We start from the raw sequence: 21,962 nt of genomic DNA on the forward strand, positions 1-21,962 counted from the left end.
TCTTGCAGCCCATGTCCTCTCGGTAAAAGGAAATGCAGTGTCTGCTCCTCTGGGAAGCTGGCCCCATGGTGCTAGGGGTCCCTCCTCTGTGCCCCTTATTTAAGCAAACACCATTATTAAAACAAAGCTTGCTAATTCAGAGTCTCAGCCGTGAGGCTCTGAATTCGGAAATGACTGGTACATGTGACTCATCTCTCCTCCTCAGTGTGTAGCCTACAGGATGCACAATAAATACCTATTGGAGGATGAGGATGTCGGGTGAATTTCATCTGTGTCTGAGCCCTGCCCACGGGAATAAAACATTGGCAGGCAACATGCGCGTGGAATACCAGAAGAGATAGGCCGGGAACCACCCTCCAACCTGGGATGACAGGCACACTCCCCACGGGCGCTGGTGGCCGCCTGGTGGGACAGAACTGCAGCCTGACTCTGGCCGCGGATTGCAAAGCCTGCTCGGGCTTTCTGGGAGAGTATTGATTTCCCGCCGCCACCCTGCTTACTCAAGCCCACTGTTTCATTTTTCTAGAAGTAAATGTGAGAAATGAGAAGCATGTCATCGGGACTTGTAGGAAAATGTCTAGGATTCTCACATCCACCTTGAGATTCTGAAAAGCAAACCTGACTGCTCCCTGAAATGTCACCTCCTTAATAAGGCAAGTGGGTTCCCCCAACCCCCACTGCCTGTCTTAAAGAAATGCCTATAATAAAATCACATTTTCATAGACTATAAAATAGCTGAGGATGGATTAGATCTTCTCTCATTTGAAGACATTAAGAACTAAAATAGAAAAATATTTTGAAATTCTCTATGTCAGTTGAAACGTTAAAAAAGAAGCAAAATGTTCTCTCTTTCAAACTGTTTTACTTTGTAGAGACTTTACCCTGTACTCACAGGGAAGAAGAGTGTGTGTCTGTGCGTGGGGGGCATGTGTATGTAGGGGGTGGGGGTGGGGTTGCGACCCTGGGGCGGGTCCAGACCCTGGGGTGGGAGGCGCAGAGCTTGTCAACCACTCAAATTCCAAAACAGTGACGTTCTACTGCCATCTCGTGGCGCTCTGAGCTGTTCACAGGTGGCATGACCGACTCAGGTGCTTTATATGAACTAAATCCCACAACATCCCAGTAGCCCTGCAAAGATGTTTATCTGTGAAGAGACTGGAGTAAGAAATTATCTCACTTTTTTATTCAAAAGAATCAACTGCTTCACATCAATTTGGTTCAAAAAAATCTCAGGTCTTAAAACTAAGGCTACCATGACATTTATTTTGCCATACGTAACAGCTTCATGTTGAAAAAGGCTCAACATAAAAAATTACCTTTAAAACCTACATTCTCACATAAACCAAAATACATCTAAGTGATAAAGTTATTTCTTCAATATTCAATCTTTTCAATTTCATCCATGTCTTCAGGGTCGAGTTGCTTAATACTGCTGTCTAAAAGAGCAAAAGAGAATGGAACAGTCTTATCCCAGGGCCCAAATGAAATTTCATTCCATCCAACTACATTTCTGAAGACAATGACACCTCGTATGGAAATCCTCAAGATAGGAATATTCTCTAGATTAGGTGAGGATGGGCAGGTGTCCAAACAACCAATTCACACCAACCACAACAGCATCAAATGCACCAGACAAGAGAACATGCATGTCCATATACCTTGGGGCAAAAAAAGGCCAAAGTGCAGTAAGGGCCTGGGAAGGGGCCTGGCTGAGTTCATGGGGAGTGAAGTGGGTGTGGACATACATGGGAGGGGGACGTTGCTGCATGGCAACAGGGAGCATTGATCACCACAGCAACGGCAATCTTAATGGGTCTTTCTCCACACCCATCCCTGCTCTGCTATCCTAACACAGGAGTGCTTAACCAACTTCCCTGAAGGGTCCACAGTTAGCAAGCAAACCTGTTAAAATTAAATTTTAAATTCCACCTCTGTGCCTATGTGCACTCCCCCAGGGACAGTATTCTTTGTTTCCCACAGAGGATAAGTACCACTGTCCGAAAGGTAAAAGATAACGTTTGGAGTCCTGCAAGGGTTCCTCTTCCCCTGCTCCCCAGCCATCTTCCCAGCAGGTTATCAGAGCCTGTCTTGTTTAGATGAGGGGAAGGAGGGCTGGAGGAAAGCAGCCAGACTCAGGATTTAGGATTGCCCAAGTTGGTCGCTGGGACAACAGGGAAGAGGAAAATGTAGACAAAAAAGGAAGTTGGGGACACAATATAATCTTCCAGGATCTCATTACTCACGGTGGTTCTTTATGATGTAAAATCTGGTTTAGATCCCAGAATGAGCAATAAGATAGAAATCTGAGCTCACATGAATCCCACTTGGTTTTCGGGTCTCTCTCTACCCCCGTCTCAGGTTAGGAGCTCTGACACTGAAGAGTGGACGCCTCCTACTGTCTGGTTCCCACCCCCATCCTATCACATCATGAACCCCAAGCTCGAGGCCCACGACACACGGCCACTGTCAACGTGGGCAGGTCCACAGCGCTGACTGTGAAGGGTGCCACTCACTGAAGTGGTCCTGGATCTTCATCAGTAGAGGCAGCTTATCCACCTCGATCATGTTGAAGGCAAGGCCCTTTTTCCCGAAGCGGCCCGTGCGCCCGATGCGGTGCAGGTAGGTCTCGTAGTCTGGCTCCTCTGCTTGGTTCACAGGGAGGTCAAAGTTCACGACGATCGTGACCTGCTTCACATCAATCCCTGGAAGAGGAAGGACACCACAGGGCCCTGCAGCTTCCACCTCAGGACCCAGCTATCCAAGAATCACATTTGCTGAGGGAATTCTCACTTGACAGACACAGTCTAGAATCAAGCTTGCTTTGACACATATTTGTTTGTAAGTATGTGTGAACTGTGGAAAATTCTTCAAGAGATGGAAATACCAGACCACCTGATCTGCCTCTTGAGAAATTTGTATGCAGGTCAGGAAGCAACAGTTATAACTGAACATGGAACAACAGACTGGTTCCAAATAGGAAAAGGAGTTCGTCAAGGCTGTGTATTGTCACCCTGCTTATTTAACTTATATGCAGAGTACATCATGAGAAACACTGGACTGGAAGAAACACAAGCTGGAATCAAGATTGCCGGGAGAAATATCAATAACCTCAGATATGCAGATGACACCACCCTTATGGCAGAAAGTGAAGAGGAACTCAAAAGTCTCTTGATGAAAGTGAAAGAGGAGAGTGAAAAAGTGTGCTTAAAGCTCAACATTCAGAAAACGAAGATCATGGCATCCGGTCCCATCACTTCATGGAAAATAGAAGGGGAAACAGGGGAAACAGTGTCAGACTTTATTTTTCTGGGCTCCAAAATCACTGCAGATGGTGACTGCAGCCATGAAATTAAAAGATGCTTACTCCTTGGAAGGAAAGTTATGACCAACCTAGATAGCATATTCAAAAGCAGAGACATTACTTTGCCAACAAAGGTTTGTCTGGTCAAGGCTATGGTTTTTCCTGTGGTCATGTATGGATGTGAGAGTTGGACTGTGAAGAAGGCTGAGCGCTGAAGAACTGATGCTTTTGAACTGTGGTGTTGGAGAAGACTCTTGAGAGTCCCTTGGACTGCAAGGAGATCCAACCAGTCCATTCTGAAGGAGATCAGCCCTGGGATTTCTTTGGAAGGAATGATGCTAAAGCTGAAACTCCAGTACTTTGGCCACCTCATGCGAAGAGTTGACTCATTGGAAAAGACTCTTATGCTGGGAGGGACTGGGGGCAGGAGGAGAAGGGGACGACAGAGGATGAGATGGCTGGATGGCATCATTGACTCAATGGACGTGAGTCTGAGTGAACTCTGGGAGTTGGTGATGGACAGGGAGGCCTGGCGTGCTGCAATTCATGGGGTTGCAAAGAGTTGGACACGACTGAGCGACTGATCTGATCTGATCTGATGTATGTCTACTATGCTAGGTAAGAGTGTCAGTAGAAGTGAACTCTACAGGAGTCTAACTATGTACAAAGTGTGTGTGTGTGTGTGTGTGTGTGTGTGTGTGTGGCAGGGGGTGGAGGCTCTCACCAAGCCAAAGAGCCCCTCTCTCTGCTCCCGCTGTGCTGAGTCCCCTGCAGGTTCTCTTCCCCATCAGGGCCCAGCTCCGCCCCATTCCACAGCCACTGTTCTCATCAATTTTATCATGGCCTCAACTGTCATAATAATTTCTGGACTGGCTCCCCAGTCCCTCATGTCCTACTCCTCTAATCCTCACCATGGATGCCACAGCGATGTCCAGAGCACTTGTGTTTAGAACCTGGCTGCCCAAACCGTACAGGATAAAGTACAAACAACTCAAGACTTCCAAGGGTTCTCCCCTTCCATCCATACCTCTCACACTTAATGTTTCCAGGAAGACTTCTGGGCTCGCCTGGGGCCTCCACGCCCAACACTAACATGCTGTCTGGCTCGTGATCCTTGTCCTCCCTGTACTGTGCTTCGACTCGAGCTATCTGTGCCCTCTTTCCTCTGGGGTTCTGCAGATGCGCGGTATAGTATGGTAACCATTAGCCTCACGAGGCTATTTAAATTAATTCACATTAAAAATCCAGTTCCTCAGCTACACTAGCCACACTCCCAGTGCTCAAAAGCTACTATCTATGGCTTGGACAACAGAGAATAGGAGATTTCTCTCAGTGCAAGCATTTCTATTGGACAGCGCCGGTCTAGAGGCTCAGAGGTGGTGTGCTCCCGAAGGGAAGGCCCTTTTTCAGGCTGCTCCTCCTCCAGGCTTAGCCCTTACGGCAGGTCCTCAGTTCTGTCGGGTGAACCAGTAATAAACTAGGAAACAGGGTTTGAGTATGTGGCATAGGCAAGGATACAATGGGGAAGTGAGCAAAGTAGGAAGACCCTTTGCTTGAAAAAAAGATTTTTTCCCCAGCAGTCAATAGTTTTAAAATTAAAAACACCTCAAAGATGACCAACATCGTTAGTCATTAGGGAACACAAGTAAAAAACACAAGACACCACATACATCTACTGGAAAAGTTAAGATGAAAAAGTGTCAATACCAATTACTGACAGGGATGGAGAACAACTAGAACCCTCTGGTACTGCTGGTAGAAATGCAAAATGGCATGGCTACTCTGGAAAACAGTTCTGCAGTTGCCTCTAAAGCTAAATATACATTGACCCTATGACTGAAAAATCTTACTCCTAGGTATTTACCTAAGAGAAAAGAAAATGTATGTCTGCATGAGCCCTATACATGAATGTTTATTACAGCTTCAGTCAAAATAGCCCTGAGCTGTAAGCAATCCAAATGTCCATCAATGGGTGAATAGATGAACTAATTTGGTACACGCATTCAATGGAATACTACTCAGCAATAAAAAGGAATGACCTATTGATACATGTAACAACACTGATGAATTCCAAAGTATGATGTCAAGTGGAATAAATCAGACACTGAGGTTACCAACTGCATGATTTAACTTACATGGCATTCTGGAAGAGACAAAAATACAGAAGCAGAGATCTGGCTCAGTAGTGGTCAGGGGCCATTAGTTTCAGAGACTGATTGCAAATAAGCACAGAGAAATTTTGAAGGGAGATGGAATTGTTCTGCATTTTGATTACAGTGATGGGTACATGACTACATATGTTTGTCAAAACTCACTGAACCACATCCTTAAAAAGAGTGAATTTTATCACATGTAAATGATAAACTCAATAAACCTGACTTTAAATACACACATACATACCTCGAGCGCAGACATTGGTGGTTATAAGGACTTTCTCCTTTCCGTCCCGAAACCTCTGGATGATGGAAGCTCGCTGATCCACAGTCAGCTCTCCACTCAGCAGAGACACCTGGTGGCCATCTTGCATCATCTCCACAGTCAACCATTTAGCATTTCGACGAGTCTGCAGGAAATCAAAGCCCAGCACCACACCCAAGTTGAAGCAGCCTCACTGTGTGTGCAGCGCTCATGTCTGCAGGGCATGGGAGCTGGGGGTACAGGGGTTGTAGAGGGGTTTTGCTCCCCCTTCCTTTCAGGCCTAGAGAGACCTGTGAATGTGGCAGGGAGTTCTCCTGCCCCCAGGCCTCTAAGGGGCACACCCTCTCAACCTGTCACAGCTCTGCTTCTCAGCCCTGAAACAGAATAAAATGCTCCGTCCACCTCTTGTGGTGGTCAGATGACAAAATGAGGTAACCTAACAATGATGATGGGCTTAATGGTAAAGGATCCACCTGTCAATGCAAGAGAGCAGGAGCTGTGGGTTTGATCCCTTGGTCAGAAAGACCCCTGGAGAAAGAAATGGCAATCCATTCCACTATTCTTGCCTGAGAAATTTCATGGATAAAGGAGCCTGGCAGGCTACAGTCCATGGGTCTCCAAAGACTGAGATGCGACTTAGTGACTGAACAACAACAACAACGATGATTAAGTTGTTGTGTGTGCCAGGCACCTTGCAAAAACCTTTACTTACATCACGCTCATCTACTTCCGTAATGATCTGATGAAGCAGGTGTCTAAGCTCATTTGAAAAAACTAAAAAATTAACCTAAAGCATAAAACCATTAAGTGCTCTGCCCAGGGTTACATGGCTACTCTGTGGCAGGGCTACACTTTCCCGTACTCTACAGGTGTGTTTCCAAGGCCATCCACTGCTGGGCAGGGCTCTTCCAGGATGGGGGCAAGGAGGTATGTGGAACAGACTTTGCTCTCATGGAGCTGACAGTGTTCACGTGGTGGTGAAAAAATACAATCCAGAACAGGAACACGAACAATGTCAGAGAGAAAAGTAAATATGAAAAGAAAAATAAAGGGCTATCAACAGCGAGTAACTGAGTGGCTGCCTTGCTCATAGTAAGTTTGGAAATGAAGAGAACATTTTTAACCTGATAAAGGGTATCTGTGAAAACAGTCACAGTAACATCAACTTGAACGGGGACATGTTAGAAGCAGTCCCTCTAAAAGAAGCATGCCTGGGGAGTTCCCTGGGGCCCTAATCCTAATTCCAGTGGTTAGGATTCTGGGCTTTCACTGCCATGGCCCAGGTTCAATCCCTGGTCAGGGAACTGACCAAGTTGCATGGCATAACCAAAAAAGAAAAAAAAATTAAATCAACATAAAAGGAGGATGCCCTGTTTCACGTCATATTGAAGTCCTATTTCATCACTTCAGTGTCACCCATAAAATACAAGTAATCTCTATTCAAAGTTGCTCTGAAAATTGAACGACATCACGAATAAACAGTGTGGAACACAGTGCCCGGCTCCCTGGCTCTCACTCATCTGACTGTCCCCTGCCCCCATCTGCACGGAAGTCTGGGCACAAGGAAGGCGAGTCCCTGGCAGGTGGAGCTACCTGGCAGAAGATGATGGCCTGGCCTATGGTGATGCCGCCGTAAATGTTGCAGAGAGCCTGGTACTTGTCTTTCCTGTTCCCGCACAACACGTAGTACTGTCGGATGTTGTTCAGGGTCAGCTCCTCTTTTCGTAACTTGATAACATTGGGGTCAGGAATGATTCGCTCGGCAAACTGCCACACAGAGTCTTCAAAGGTCGCCGAAAACAAGAGCATCTGGCACTCGGAGGGTAAAGCTCTGGGAGAGAGAAGGGAAAAGGGCATCACCCAACTGCCAGGCCTGTCCCACTCCAGGGCGCAGCTCCCAGCACTGGCTGCCCACGGCCATCAGCTGCCCCCCACGCCCCTGCTCCCGCCCCAGGGTCACCGTGAAGGGCGCTGTGGACAAGAGAACTACACCTGCTGCAGAGGGCCACGTGTCAGCCCCTCCCTCCCTCCCAGGGTTTGGGGAATGCATAAACTGAACACGGGGCTCCAGAGTGAAGGTCAGCTAAGAGATCTGGAGGGCTTGGGGGTTTCCAAGCCAGTCACCTCCTTAGGAGAGACGGCTTATGGAGCCTAGGGTGTCAGTCCAGGGGCTGTTTATGGGAATCATCTCACATGAGCTCCATGCAGATGAGGGGCACAGAGGCTCATCACTCAAAGGCAGGTGTTCTATCTACTGAGTAGGAAAGGACAGTCACGTGAAGTCTATGTGGAATGGGAAGACCCGGATATAAATAAAAGGGTGCAGAAGGGGAAGATGCTGCTGCATGGAAAATGCAAGCTAAACCCACACTGAACACAGGACAATTGATACCCCAGTTCAAAAATAGGTAAGATGAACCCACAGAGTCAGCAGTTAGGACAGAGCTAAGTCTGAGGAGGAGAGAGGGCTGGTGACAGGAGACGGCCTGCAGGGCACTTTCTGGAGCACTCTGAGAAAGATCTCAGTCTTGACGGATCCACTGTTCCATGAGCATAGCCTCTCTGCGATAATTCACCCAGTGTACACTTAGGATTTCTCTGTACATATGTTAAACATCAATTAAAAAGTTAGTTTTCAAAAAAACAGAAGAGACCAGAGAGAAATCACTGCCTTTGAGAAGACAACAGAGCACTTAAGAGGAAAAGTCCTTAGTGCTAAAAGGGAACAGGAGAGTTCATACAATTCAGCGATTCCAAACATTATACCAAGCCGGGGACCTGAATCCCCAGGAGCTTTTCACACAACTGGACGGATTTCGGGTTGACTGTGGGAGACTGACTACATGTGTTACCTTCTCAGAGTCCCACATCACACTCATGTGATTATAAAAGGATGAAGCTATGAACTCACAAAACGTGAAGAATCCAAGAAGAGAAATGGGTGGAAGAGACATTTCAATATAGTTTTGCAAGATGGAAAAGCATGATAATGGAGAAGGTGCATGACGCTAAGATACGTGTGCTACAGAGGGAAATGCTGCTGGAAAGGCAGTGGATGTCTCAGAACCCTGGGAGGTCTAAGACCTGCGACACCAGAGAATTCAGAGGAAGGACTGGCAGGGGTTGGGGGCCTCTGAAGAGATTGGAGGACAATCTGCATTGGCCATCTGTTCTACTACAATCTTTCATCTGAAAAGACGGCCCCAGGACTGGTACCCCAAGGCTGGGGCCATTTCCTTCCAAAAAGTAAATTTATACAAATTATCCAAGGGAAAGAAACATGGGTTGTTCTGTAGAACACTGGATTTTAAAGACTTAGTATGCAAAAAAATGCAGACTATTAATAATTTTTATACTGATAAAATATTGGTTACTTGTTAAGACACTTATTTTGATATCAAATTAAATAAAATGATTTTTTTCATAACATTAATTTCACCTGTTTCTTTTTTTAATGTGGCTATTAGAAAATTTTAAATTACACATGTGGCCTGCATTGTATTTTTATTGGACAGTGCTGTGGCTTAATGTATTTTAAACAAAAGGAAGGAAAAACTAAAAACTGAAGTCTTAAAAACATCTTGACTTCTATGAAGTTTTTATACAACACAGAAAATATAAAACAAAAGGCTGCTAGACGTTGTTTCCAAACACAAACCAGCCTCTGTTCAACCCCAGCAGGAGCAGCAGACAGAGCAAATATAAACTCTGGCAGATTCCATTCAACCTATGAACTCCTTACCAAAGAACACAAACAGCTCTTACCAGCTGAATGTCTGCATCTTTGTACACAACACTACTAAAAAGGCATACGATCTGCTTCCCTGTGATACTGAACTGTTCACTACCAAAGTTTTGGGGCTCTTTGTAAGGTCAAACTTGCAGAAGCCTTACAAGATTTCTTTCTGTGGAGAAATGGAAGCAGACATGTGTTTACAAGATGCCAGGCATTGTAGCTGGCCAGCGAAAGGATTTAAAATATTAGTCTATTTTCAAAGCCTGAGAGAAAAACAATGTCCATCTCTAATTTAGAAATAAATTAAGGATGAGAAAGAGATTACAGTAAAACAGAATTAACACACTATATCTCCAAAACGGTCTGATGACCAATGAAGATGCCGTATACTGACTGCACCCGAGTTGTCTGGTGTTCTGTAAAGGCTGCAACAAAAACTCACAGCAAACATTTAAAATGGGAAACTAACAGGGACCTACTGTACAGCACATGGAACTCTGCTCAATGTTATGTGGCAGCCTGGATGGAAGAGAGGTTTGGAGAAGAATGAATACATATATATTATAAAGCAGAGACATTACTTTGCCAACCAAGGTCTGTCTAGTCAAAGCTATGGTTTTTCCAGGAGTCATGTATGGATGTGAGAGTTGGACCATAAAGAAAGCTGAGTGCTGAAGAATTGATGCTTTTGAACTGTGGTGTTGGAGAAGACTTTTGAGAGTCCCTTGGACTGCAAGGAGATCCAACCAGTTCATACTTTGGCCACCTGATGCGAAGAACTCACTCACTGGAAGACTCTGATGCTGGGAAAGACTGAAGGCAGGAGAAGGGGACGACAGAGGATGAGATGGTTGGATGGCATCCCCAATTCTATGGACATGAGTCTGAGTAAGCTCTGGGAGTTGGTGATAGACACGAAGCTTGGCGTGCTGCAGTCCATGGGGTCACAAAGAGTTGGACATGACTGAGCAACTGAACTGAACAGAGTCCCTTGGCTGTTCACCTGAAACTATCACAATATTGTTCACTGGCCATACTGCAAAACAAAATAAATACTTCAAAAGGAAAAAAAAAAAAAACTTGCAGGAAAAAATGACTTGTTTTTCCTTTTTTAGAAATAAAACTACTTCCGAAGTCCAGCCAAGTTGAGGACTTTCTCATTTCTTTACTAAATTTGTAAGGAATCCATCTTTTAATTTCTCGAGTTTAAGTCATCTCTGTGGTTTATAATCTTTTTCCCTGAGGAGGAGAGGTTTCACTTATGATGAGATCTAATAGACTTTGGGGTGTTTGAAAATGATGGACATTTTAGGTATGGATGACCCAGACGATGGATTTATGGATGCAAAGGATCTGAATGACAAACACTTGGTCTACTAAAACAAGTGTGCAGATGCAGTGGGAGGACATTCCGAGGGAGCTGGAAATTCTTACAGGTCTAAAAACCACTGTTGCTAGCTCCTAAGTATTCAACGCTTGGACACTTGTGTTCAGAGGCTATCTCACTGGACTGATACCAAGCATCACTGTGGGCTTCTCATACATATATATATATATACACACATACACACGTGTGTGTGTGTGTGTGTGTGTATAGAACAGGTAACTAATAAGGACCTACTGTATAGCACAGGGAACCCTACTCAAAACTCTGTAATGACATATATGGAAAAAGAATCGAAAAGAGTGGCCATATGTATAACCAAGTCACTATGTTGTACAGCAGAAAGTAACACAATGTTGTAAGTTAACTGTGTGTGTGTACTACACTACAAAAATTTTTTTTAAAAAAGAATCAGTGTGGGCTTACTGATGGCAGAGCTCCAAATCAAAATGAATTTTACATCTGACTATATTCTGTTTTACTGCGACATACAAGGAGAGAAGGCTGCAAGGAGTCCCAAGGACACTAGAGCAGAGAAACATCCTATAGCACTGTGAGACCCAAAGCAAAGTGTCACGACTATCTCTGTCATTAAATACAGGCAGTATGTGTAATTAGTTCTAATGGATTTATAGTCTCTTCGTAAAAAGCTCCGTAATTCTGTATTATAAGAATATACAGTAGGGACTCCCCTGGCGGTCCAGCGGGTAGGACTCTGTGCTCTCACCGCCAAGGGTCAGGATCGATCCCCAGTCAGGGAACTAAACTCCCACAAGCTGTGTGGTGCAGTCAAAAAAAAAAAAAACCAGCACAGCCTCCAAAATTTAAGCATCCAATGTTTTAAAAGATTAAATTGCTGTATCAGAGATAAAACATTATTGTATTTTTCTCATGCATATTTACCTAATTCTCCTATGAATTACTACTTATTGCCACAGTTTAGTTCGACAGTTTGTTTTGTTTAAACAGAAAAGCACATAATATATAATTTCAAATAAACACATATTTTACATATTTTTATGTTAAAGTAATAACACGTGCATGATTAGTTCTTCTGTATTATATATATTATTATACATACATGACATATATGCGTGTGTGCATTTCCCTGCTGTGACTGGGTTGGCTTCCTAAAAAGTTGGTCACCATAGGGAAAGAAGTAACGTAAGAAATTTCCCCAGATCTGGTGGACACAAATTCTGGAAATGAAAAGCATGTGCCACGTGTGTAGTACAATGAAGAAAAAAAAATCTGAACCAAGCCGAGAAGTCTCATTATACTGTGGATAAAAAGATTCCAAAATCTTCTAGAGAAAAAAGAACATCACAGACAAAAGTCTGGGGATAGGGATGACATTAAACTTTCCAGTAGCAACACCAGAAACAGAATATTAACTATAGTAAAAAAAAAAAAACAACCAACCAAACCAAAAAAATAACCACCATTTTTCTGTTTTCAACACTGTTTCTGAATTTATAGGGAGAAAGCTTTCTAGGACAAGATTCCACATCCAGGCAAAATCAACTCAGAGATCGAATTTACAGGCACAGTAAAAACATTTTCAGACATGCAGGGGCTAGAAAATGGACTTCCTACACCTCCTTTTGCAGGAAGTCACTGGACTGTATGTTCCAGCATATTCAGTAAACCAAGAAAAAGGACCCACAGGACAGGAGATTCAAAACTGGGAACAAGGACAGGGGAAACTGACACGACTGTGGCTGCAGGAGTGCAACCAGCCCAGCTAAAACCAGAGACAGTGTGTGTGGAGGATCTCCTGGGAAAAAAACCACTGGCGCTTTAAGACACATTTGACTGTCTAGAGATATCAATGACATATGACACCTCTACATGACGATAGTAGCCAAAAAGGGAAAACAGGCAAATTTAGGGGGAAAAGTTACACACAAAAAAACGTAACTAGAGACTCCCTTGTGGTCCACTGGTTAAGAATCTGCCTTGCAATGTGAGGGACAAGGGATCGACCCCTGGTCAGGGAACTAAGATCCCACATGCCCACAAGCCACAAGCACTGAGCCTGCAAGCCCTGGGGCTGACGTAGTGCAACTAGAGAAAGTCCATGAAATTCAATAAAGGCCCAGTGCAGCCAAGATAAACAACAACAACCCACATAATTATAATAGTTCAATGCTCCACAGTGAATAATACTTGTGTTGTGGTAATAATATTAATACTGACCATTAATGTAACCAAACTCTTATGATACAACCACTGAAGCCATAGAGGGGACAGGATAGTGAGAGTGGGGGTGGTATGCTGCTGCTGCTGCTAAGTCGCTTCAGTCGTGTCTGACTCTGTGCAACCCCATAGACGGCAGCCTACCAGGCTCCCCAGTCCCTGGGATTCTCCAGACAAGAACACTGGAGTGGGTTGCCATTTCCTTATCCAATGCATGAAAGTGAAAAGTGAAAGTGAAGTCGCTCAGTCGTGTCTGACTCTTAGCGACCCCATGGACAGCAGCCTACCAGGCTCCTCTGTCCGTGGGATTTTCCAGGCAAGAGTACTGGAGGGGGGTGCCATTTCCTTCTCCAATGCATGAAACTGAAAAGTGAAAGCGAAGTCGGTCAGTCGTGTCCGACCCTCAGCGACCCCATGGACTGCAGCCCACCAGGCTCCTCTGTCCATGGGATTTTCCAGGCAAGAGTACTGGAGTGGGGTGCCATTTCCTTCTCCAATGCATGAAAGTGAAAAGTGAAAGTGAAGTCGCTCAGTCGTGTCTGACTCTTATCGACCCCATGGACTGCAGCCTACCAGGCTCCTCTGTCCATGGGATTTTCCAGGCAAGAGCACTGGAGTGGGGTGCCACTGCCTTCTCCAAGGGGGTGGTACAGAAGGACTAAATTCCCACTTTCTCTAATGGGAAGCCAGCTGCTGTTTAGCTGCTCAGGCATGTCCAACTCTTTGCAACTCCATGGACTGTAGCCCGCCAGGCTCCTCTGTCCATAGCATTTCCCAGGCGAGAATACTGGAACGGGTTGCCATTTCCTTCTCCAGGGGATCTTCCCAACCCAGGGTTCGACCTGCATCTCTTACACTGGCAGATTCTTACCACTGAGCCACCTCGGAAGAGACAATATACAATGAGAAGCAGCAATGAGCTTGTTATTTAAAGATATGACAGTTAATGCCAAAACGGACAGTGTTCTCTAGGGTTTGGGGGCAGGGGATTACTGGTTTTCATTATAAGTCTTTCAATATCCTATTTGAATTTAACACAGTCCCTTGTAGCTCAGTTGGGAAAGAATCTGCCTGCAATGCAGGAGACCCGGGTTCAATTCCTGGGTTGGGAAGATCCCCTGGAGAAGGAAATGGCAACCCACTCCAGTATTCTTGCCTGGAAAATCTCATGGACAGAGGAGCCTGGCGGGCTACCATCCACGGGGTTGCAAGAGTCGGACATGACTTAGCGACTAAATGACTACCACCATAAATGCTTTAAAAGTAAGTGATACATAGAGGCCCACTCCCAGAAATTCTGATTCCATAAGGTTCAGCTTAGGCCTCATAATCTGAAATTTTAAGCCCCATGGTGATCCTGGGAGAGAGGCTTAGCAAAATGACAAGATTTACTTAACAACTTACGGGCAAGGTCAGGACTAGACCACTAGGTTGCTGACCCCAGGTTACTGCGTCTTTACAATAGCGCCATGGGGTTTTAATAAATTCTCTTTAGAATTTTGTTCAAATATAAGATTATTGGCAAAATTTGGTGCAGACCCACTATATGGATTTCATCTGTGAGCCTGTAGCACAAGAATAAAGCAAAGTTATACGATGAAGTGCGAAATTACAGGTCGAAGGCTCACTGAGCTGCTAAAAATCATGAAAACCCAATCTGCTTTAAAGGAGAAGGAAGTGGGGAATAAGCAGTAAAGACAATGAAGAGCAGTGGACAAATGAAATCCCTTATCTGGACAGAAGATCTAGGAAGAAAAGGATGGATGTGAAAGTTACCTTTGAATACGAATGCTTTGGTCTGCAAATCCCTGCGTGTCGATCATCACATCAGCTTCATCCAGGACAAACACACGAATCTTAGTCAAATCAATTAATTTTCGCTTGAAACACCAATCCAGGACGGTCCCAGGAGTGCCAATTACAATCTGTTTGGTGACATCCGTGCCTCTGGGAACTATGGAGAAAAGGGTTGGAAGGTCTTCTTTAGCTGGAAACCACTCTAACCGTCTGGAATTCTGAGTCACGCAACACATTTCCTATTGGTTTCCCAAAGGCAAACCCTGAGGGTCATTGTGGTTTTTGACAGAGTTTTAGGAGAAGTCTCTGAGTTTCTTGGTTTACAGAAACGGTAACAGTCCTGAGTAACTGATTCTGCCTCACAGTCATTTAAAAAGCCGGCCTGCAACATCTCCACTGTCCTACAGGAAAGTGGCACAGCAGGAAAAGGCCTACAGGCCCTCCCCAAACGGAAAACCACCACAATGTCCATCAAGAGGTCCCATGAAAAAAAAATGATGGAATATTATACAGCTGGTCAAAAGGAGGACATGGGGCTATACACACTGACACGAAAAGATGTTTAAGATGCGTAAGTTTTTGAACAGTACAAAAAAAAAAATGTTCCCATTTTTGGTCAACACTCAAAAACAAAAAACCCCACAGATTTGATAACAAAACCATAGTTGTCTTTGGAAATAGGTTTTTGAAAGATGAGAAGGAACAACTTATACTTTTACCTTTGAATTTTCTGGGTTTTAAAGACTTTTTTAAAGCTATATGCATGTAGCACTTTCATGAAGAAGTAAAACAATAAAAGCTGTTCTGTACAAAACAACTGAGCCTCACAGAAGAGAACAGGCAAAAGCACTGAGCTGTTGTTCCAGCTGTGGGAGTGATAAGCTAACATGCACTGGATCTTTATCACATGCTAGAGGTGCACGCAGTGCTCCATCTCTATCATTTCATTAAATTCAGGTTAACAACTCTATGATACAGGTGCCATGATGTCCTCACTTTAGAGGCGAGAAAGCAGAGAAGGTATTAATACACCATGATTGTTGGTGGAGTCAGGATCTAAAATATGAGCCAGGGAAACTTCCCAGGCAGTCCAGTCATTAAGACTTCAACGCAGGCAGTGCAGGTGTGACCCCTTGCCAGAGAACTAAGATCCCACATGTCACAGGGCTCAGCCAAAAGAAAAGATGAAATTTAAAAGTTGGCTGCTGCTGCTGCTAAGTCACTTCAGTTGTGTCCGACTCTGTGTGACCCCATAGACGGCAGCCCACCAGGTGCCGCCGTCCCTGGGATTCTCCAGGCAAAAACACTGTTGCCATTTCCTTCTCCAATGTATGAAAGTGAAAAGTGAAAGGGAAGTCACTCAGTCATGTCTGACTCTTAGCGACTCCATGGACTGCAGCCTTCCAGGCTCCTCTGTCCATGGGATTTTCCAGTTAAAGAGTACTGGAGTGGGGTGCCATTGCCTTCTCCTAAAAGTCAGCTAAAAATAAATAAATAAGATAGTTAAATACACACACACACACACACACACACATATATATATATCAGCCAGGACTGGCTCACTGGTACATACTTCGATTTCCTCGAATGGCATACATCACTTGAACATCCACACAGAATTTCCCCATCCGTTCGACCACACGGCCAGTTTGCAGAGCCAGTTCATAAGTAGGAGCCAAGCAGAGGCACTGACAGAGAGACAAGGGGGAAGGAGAAAGCTTCACCATTATGCAATTCTGAAATACAATTAAAATTTGTGGAGGTATAGTGACATTATGTATAAAATAGATAACTAATGAGAAGCCACTACATAGCTCAGGAACTCAGTGCTCTGTGGTGACCTAAATGGGAAGGAATCCAAAAGAGAGGGGATATATGTATCCGTGTGGCTGATTCACTTTGCTGTACAGTAACTGTAAAGCAACTACACTCGTGTCTGCTCAGTCATGTCGGGTGTGCTCAGTCAGGTAATGATTCTTTTTGGCCTCATGGACTGGAGCCCACCAGGCTCCTCTGTCCATGGGACTTCCCAGGCAAAAATCCTGGAATGGACTGCCATTTCTTTCTCCAGGGGATCTTCTCGACCCAGGGATTGAACGTGTGTCTCCTGTGGCTCTAGTTCCAGCCCCTGCTCAGCCACTCTCTGACAACTGTGACCTCAAAGGCAACCTCTCCCTCTCCAAGGCTGTTTCCTTCTGTGTTAAGAGGGACTGGGTGAGCTACAGCCTTATAGCCATTACTACTGAATACTCACTTTATGTTGAGCATAGTGCTAAAAATGTGCATTATTTCACTCAATCTGCATGACAATCCTATGAGGCAGATACCCATTCATTCAATGTTTAAGGAGCGGTTTCTACAGGGCAAGCACCGTGCTTGGTGTCAGGGTTCAAGGGCAAACTGGACAGCTGTGATCCACACCTTTATAGATGTTATTTTTATTAACAAGAAAATGTACTCCAAAAGATTTACTAACTCTCCTAAGGTTTTCAGCTGGTAGGTAGAGAGGCTGGTATTGGAACCAGTCGAACTATGAAGACTGTGCTCTCGAACTATGAAGACTGTGCTCTCAGTCACTACCCTACACTGCTGCCTATAATCCTATGATTTTAAGAAAGAATGTCTATTCTAAATATCATCACATCATGGCAGCACTGCTGCCCATCACTAAAATACCACTGGCGCTGCAAGCATTCCTCTCTCTCTCTCAGCCTTTCCTTACCTGTGGAAACAATTTCAAGGCATTAACTCTGCTGAGCATTGCCAATACAAAAGCAGCTGTCTTTCCTGTTCCAGACTGGCTCTGGGCTATGAGGTTCTGGGGTCTGTAGGAAAGAGGAGACGCTGGGCATCAACTGAATATGAGACCAAAAATAACCAAGTTGCAACACGATTTCCCTGGAAACTCACGGATGTGCCAGCATCATTGGAAGAGCCATCTCTTGAATTTTGGATGGTCTATTAAATCCCATTGCATAGATCCCTTTTAGTAACTCTTCCTTGCTGTCAAAAAAAGAAATCAAATACTTGAAGGCTATGATGCATCAGTAGCCTCAGAAATACAAACATGAAAAGTGCATTTCTAAATTAGGCCACTTTGCAACTGCGTATGAAAAGTATTAATAATATATCTAAATCTCAACTCTCAAACATATACAATCATGCCAGTACATTTAGAGCAGTAAAGCAATAAGTTATGTTATTAGCTTAGACCAAGCATAGTAGTAAGGGCCTAAAGGGGAACTCTCTCTTGAACTAAGAGAAAAAAAAAATGGGAAAACTCATCTGAGAGAAATACAATTTTCCAGGAGAGGTTTGCTTTCCACACAAGCAGAAAACTAAGTGATATTTATCATTTATTTCTTTTAAATCAATGACAAACTTCTATGTTTTAACTGCAATTTTCAGAGAAGACAAAATTTCATTCAGGTGATTCTATTATCAGTTCTATCTAGAAGAAGATGCAATATTAGCTCATTCTTCTAAGCTGGTATTTTAAATGCCTCTTTCCTGGTCAGGGGCGGGGGTCTCAAGACAGGTGTTCAGAAGAGAATAAAGTAAAGCAGGCTGGAATACTTCCACTACAGTGACATGCACAGTCTGGATGTGTTTAATTGGTAGAGGAACTGCTAGATTACTGGCAGCCAACTGTTGATCATAGGTAAGCGTCTCCGCATTTAGAAAGAGGACATCAGGATTTTGGATTTCTCCACATCAGTAACTCTCCCTGTTAAAATACATTTCCTTAATGCCAACTGATAAATCCCTAGGAAATACAAACCAATTTGAGAAAATTATTTACATACCATTTGAGACAAAAAGGAAAGAGGTAAAAGTTTGTAACTTATCTCAAGGAGTATTTGGGCCACTAAATTTCCCATTATCTGTATTTTGGTATTGTTATTGCTGTTTAGTCGCTAAGCCATGTTTAACTCTTTTGCGGCCCCATGAACTGGACTGCAGCCCATCAGGCTCCTCTGTCCATTGGATTTTCCACGCAAGAAAACTGGAGTGGGTTGCCATTTCCTTCTCCAGGGGATCTTCCCAGCCCAGGGATTAAACCTGTGTCTCCCGCATTGACAGGTGGATTCTTCACCACTGAGCCACCAGGGAAGCCCTGTATTCTGGTATAGAGAGTAGCAATGTGGCTGTGTCTGGCTTAGCTATCCCCCATAGCACAGCAAGGTTAAAAATTTTACCATAAGAAAGGTGCTCAAGTCATTGTACAACTCAGATAGCCTAGTGTTCCTCTTTGAGTTGTATTTTATTTCCTGGCAAAACGTCCACATCTCAGTTGAATGCTGATTATTAGAACATGAAGGAGAATCTGATGGGTTTATTATTAGCAGATTAGTTTGTTCTGTGCTACACTTTCTGGCATTTTCCCACACTTAAGGCACAAATACTCACAGCCGCAGCTCTTCAAATGTTTTCACTGAGTAGAGTGGAGAGCTGGGATCCTTTTGTAAGACTTCGACCCGGTGACTGGATTCTACTAAGGACTGCCGGATTAACTTGTTTAAGAGTGAATTAGCTGCCAAATCCACTAGAAAAGCAAGGATAAAAAAGGGGATATTGCAGGGGAAAAGTCAAGCCTCCCAAATGACATCTAACAAGTTGCTTCCTTTCATTCAGTGACTGTATATCAAGCAACTGCTCCTGCTGTCATTTTTCTTCTAAAAGAAAGTTCTAGAAGGTTCTAGAAAGAATGACACAGCACTGAGAATTCTTTTTTTGTTTCTTAGACTCTGCCCTACACCAGACTCTATCCTCAAGCAAGCCTACATCCATTGCCACCAGTCCTACTTTGTCCTTGCCAGCTGAAAATTCTTAACCCATTCCTACATATTCTATTTCAATTTTCCTCTGAAGAGGTAATCCCCACTCCCAAGTTAGTGTTTTTTCTGACATTCACTATTCATAAAGAAAAGAGAAGCAAAGATGGTTCTTTTCCACTTAAGATATTATTCATTCACATTGTGAAGTCATGATTACATGAAACAGAAGTGAAGAGAAGTCACTGAGTCATGTCCAACTCTTTGCGACCCCGTGGACTGTAGCCCACCAGGCTCCTCCATCCATGGGATTCTCCAGGCAAGAATACTGGAGTGGGTTGCCATTTCCTTCTCCAGGGGATCTTCCCGACCCAGGGACTGAACCCAGGTCTCCCACATTGCAGGCAGACGCTTTAACCTCTGAGCCACCAGGGAAGCCCTACATGAAACAGAATGCTAGTAAATACCCACAAATGGATTTATTTCCTACCTACATCATCTTCATCATCTTCTTCGATCCTATTAACAGAACCATCTAAAAGGATGTGAGGGGGAAAAAAAAAAAAACTGTAAAGATAAATGCCAAGCAGAAACATCTAGCGTATTATCCCAGTTTCTCTTGCTGACTCTACAGTGTGCACAAAAGAGTCAAGCAGTAGAGAAGAGGGTAAAAAGACTGGGAAGGAGTGGAGGGCCCTGAGTGTTAAGGGAGCTAAAGCTGGGATATGAGGAAAACAACACTTTTTCAAGGAACTGAGCCCAATCTCCTTTAACAGCACTCACCTATGTTTGGGATGGTAGCACTCTTGATACCCAGAAGGTGGTTCTGGGGGTGGATGAGGTTTGAAAACTATTGAAAGATACAAAATTCAATCAATATTAGGAAGCAAACCATCAAGCAGCCCAGTGCTGCCCCCTAACAGACGAAGGAAGAAAGGGAAGATCCCCCTCCCAATACTGTTTCTTTTGCAATGTTATGTATAAATGGATTCCTTTGAGGAACTGATCTCCTGTATGAATTACCCTAAAATTGGAAGGAGACTTTCCGCTGCCCCTGCATGTGAAATTCCTCTTTATAAGTCTCTGGTCTAAATGGGACGGTCCTTGGGGGTCACAGGACAAGCAAAGGAGAGTAGACAGGAAAGCGTGTTGGTAGCTAAGATGAAGATGAACGCTAGCCGAGGCTTAGTGGTCAAATTGGGAGAATAGAAAAGTCGGGGTCTACTTGGGGCCACCAGCTGCGTTCCCTCCCGGCGCAAGTGTCTTCATTTTGCCCTTTCCAACCCAAGGTCTTGTTTTTCTCGGAGTCTCCCTTCCGGTGGCCCTCTTCCAAATCCTTGTCACATCTCCTCTCTGACCACCTGACACCCCACTCCAAACGCTACCGGGGCTGCCCCTTCCCCTTCCCAGCACATTTCCCTCAGGGAGTGCTGTTCTAGCTCCCACCCGCTGGCCCTCCCCGGCTCGGTGGCGGTTACGTGGCCGTTCAGCCGCTCGCTCTCCGCGGCCCCCGCGTCGCCTCCCCAAAGTAACGACGCCATCGCTGCGACGGCTGCTTCCGGCCCCAGCACGTGCGACAGTCACAGGCGCGAGGCAGCACGCGGCTCCACGCAGCGGCCAATGGGCTTTCCTCCAGCCGGGCGGGGGTGGGGGTGGGGGGGGAGAGCCACCACCCGCAGCGCGCAGGCGCCCTAGCTGCGGGGAAGTGGGAGGAGTCAGGGGCGGAGGGCGTGGTCCGGGGAGGAGCGGGCGGGCGGTAGCTGTCCTCCACCCGGCCGCAAGTCCGCGCCAGGCGTTAGAAACCCGGCACGGGCGCTTCTGTGGTGAATGTTAGAATGTTAGGCGAACCTCTGCTGAGCCAGCAGCGGCGTGGGAGACTAAGCGGCAGGAATCTCCGCACTGATTCGAGAGTCCTACCTCTTCTCCCCCACCACCCTCTCCCCAGACTATTCTTCAGGTGGTGGGGCAGGACCCCTGCACCCCGCTTCAAACTCGCATGTTCGCCTTCCCCCGAAACTTCTGCTGCTACGTTTCAAGATGTCAGAAAGGCTAGAGTGAATGGCATAGGAAAGTGGAGTCAGACGGAGTGAGGTTCACCGGACAAATGGGAAAGATGCAGAGAGGAAGTAAAGTTATTCAAATTCTAACTACTGTCCCTGTTACTCGATACCTGTCATTTTTCCAAATACCGGCTTATTTTCATCTTAGTTCTGATACGTGCCTCGTGCTGAAACAACGCGGAGAAAACTGTTTCCCCTTTGGTACAGCCTTCACCTCGCACCTTCACCTGCACAATCAGGGATAGATTCTACTAAATGACTGCTAAATCTGGACAAAAGAGGCAGAATATTT

The 21,962-nt window shown here is 44.9% G+C and overlaps 1 protein-coding gene across 1 annotated transcript; it reads right to left on the bottom strand.

The window, feature by feature from the left end:
- Nucleotides 1-1,156: 1,156 nt before the first annotated feature.
- Nucleotides 1,157-21,260, bottom strand: DDX25 (DEAD-box helicase 25). Its single transcript, XM_027531614.1, has 12 exons — nucleotides 21,089-21,260; nucleotides 20,394-20,460; nucleotides 20,101-20,145; nucleotides 19,246-19,381; nucleotides 17,746-17,838; nucleotides 17,558-17,660; nucleotides 16,409-16,523; nucleotides 14,815-14,992; nucleotides 7,313-7,550; nucleotides 5,702-5,864; nucleotides 2,514-2,702; nucleotides 1,157-1,436 (listed from the first exon to the last, which is right to left on the bottom strand). Exons 1-12 carry the CDS (start codon nucleotides 21,149-21,151, stop codon nucleotides 1,375-1,377), a joined length of 1,452 nt encoding a protein of 483 aa, XP_027387415.1. The 5' UTR covers nucleotides 21,152-21,260; the 3' UTR covers nucleotides 1,157-1,374.
- Nucleotides 21,261-21,962: the final 702 nt, after the last annotated feature.

This window comes from Bos indicus x Bos taurus, chromosome 29, assembly GCF_003369695.1.
Source record: "Bos indicus x Bos taurus breed Angus x Brahman F1 hybrid chromosome 29, Bos_hybrid_MaternalHap_v2.0, whole genome shotgun sequence".
Lineage (NCBI taxonomy): Eukaryota > Metazoa > Chordata > Mammalia > Artiodactyla > Bovidae > Bos > Bos indicus x Bos taurus.

What these genes read in the sequence shown, in the direction of transcription:
- DDX25 (XM_027531614.1), bottom strand. Translation starts at nt 21,151, where the DNA reads ATGGCGTCGTTACTTTGGGGAGGCGACGCGGGGGCCGCGGAGAGCGAG. An exon ending in GCGAGCGGCTGAACGGCCAC is followed by an intron (nt 20,461 to 21,088) that starts GTAACCGCCACC and finishes ATCTTTCAATAG; the next exon opens with TTTTCAAACCTCATCCACCC. An exon ending in CCAATGATGCTGGCACATCC is followed by an intron (nt 17,661 to 17,745) that starts GTGAGTTTCCAG and finishes TCTTTCCTACAG; the next exon opens with ACCCCAGAACCTCATAGCCC.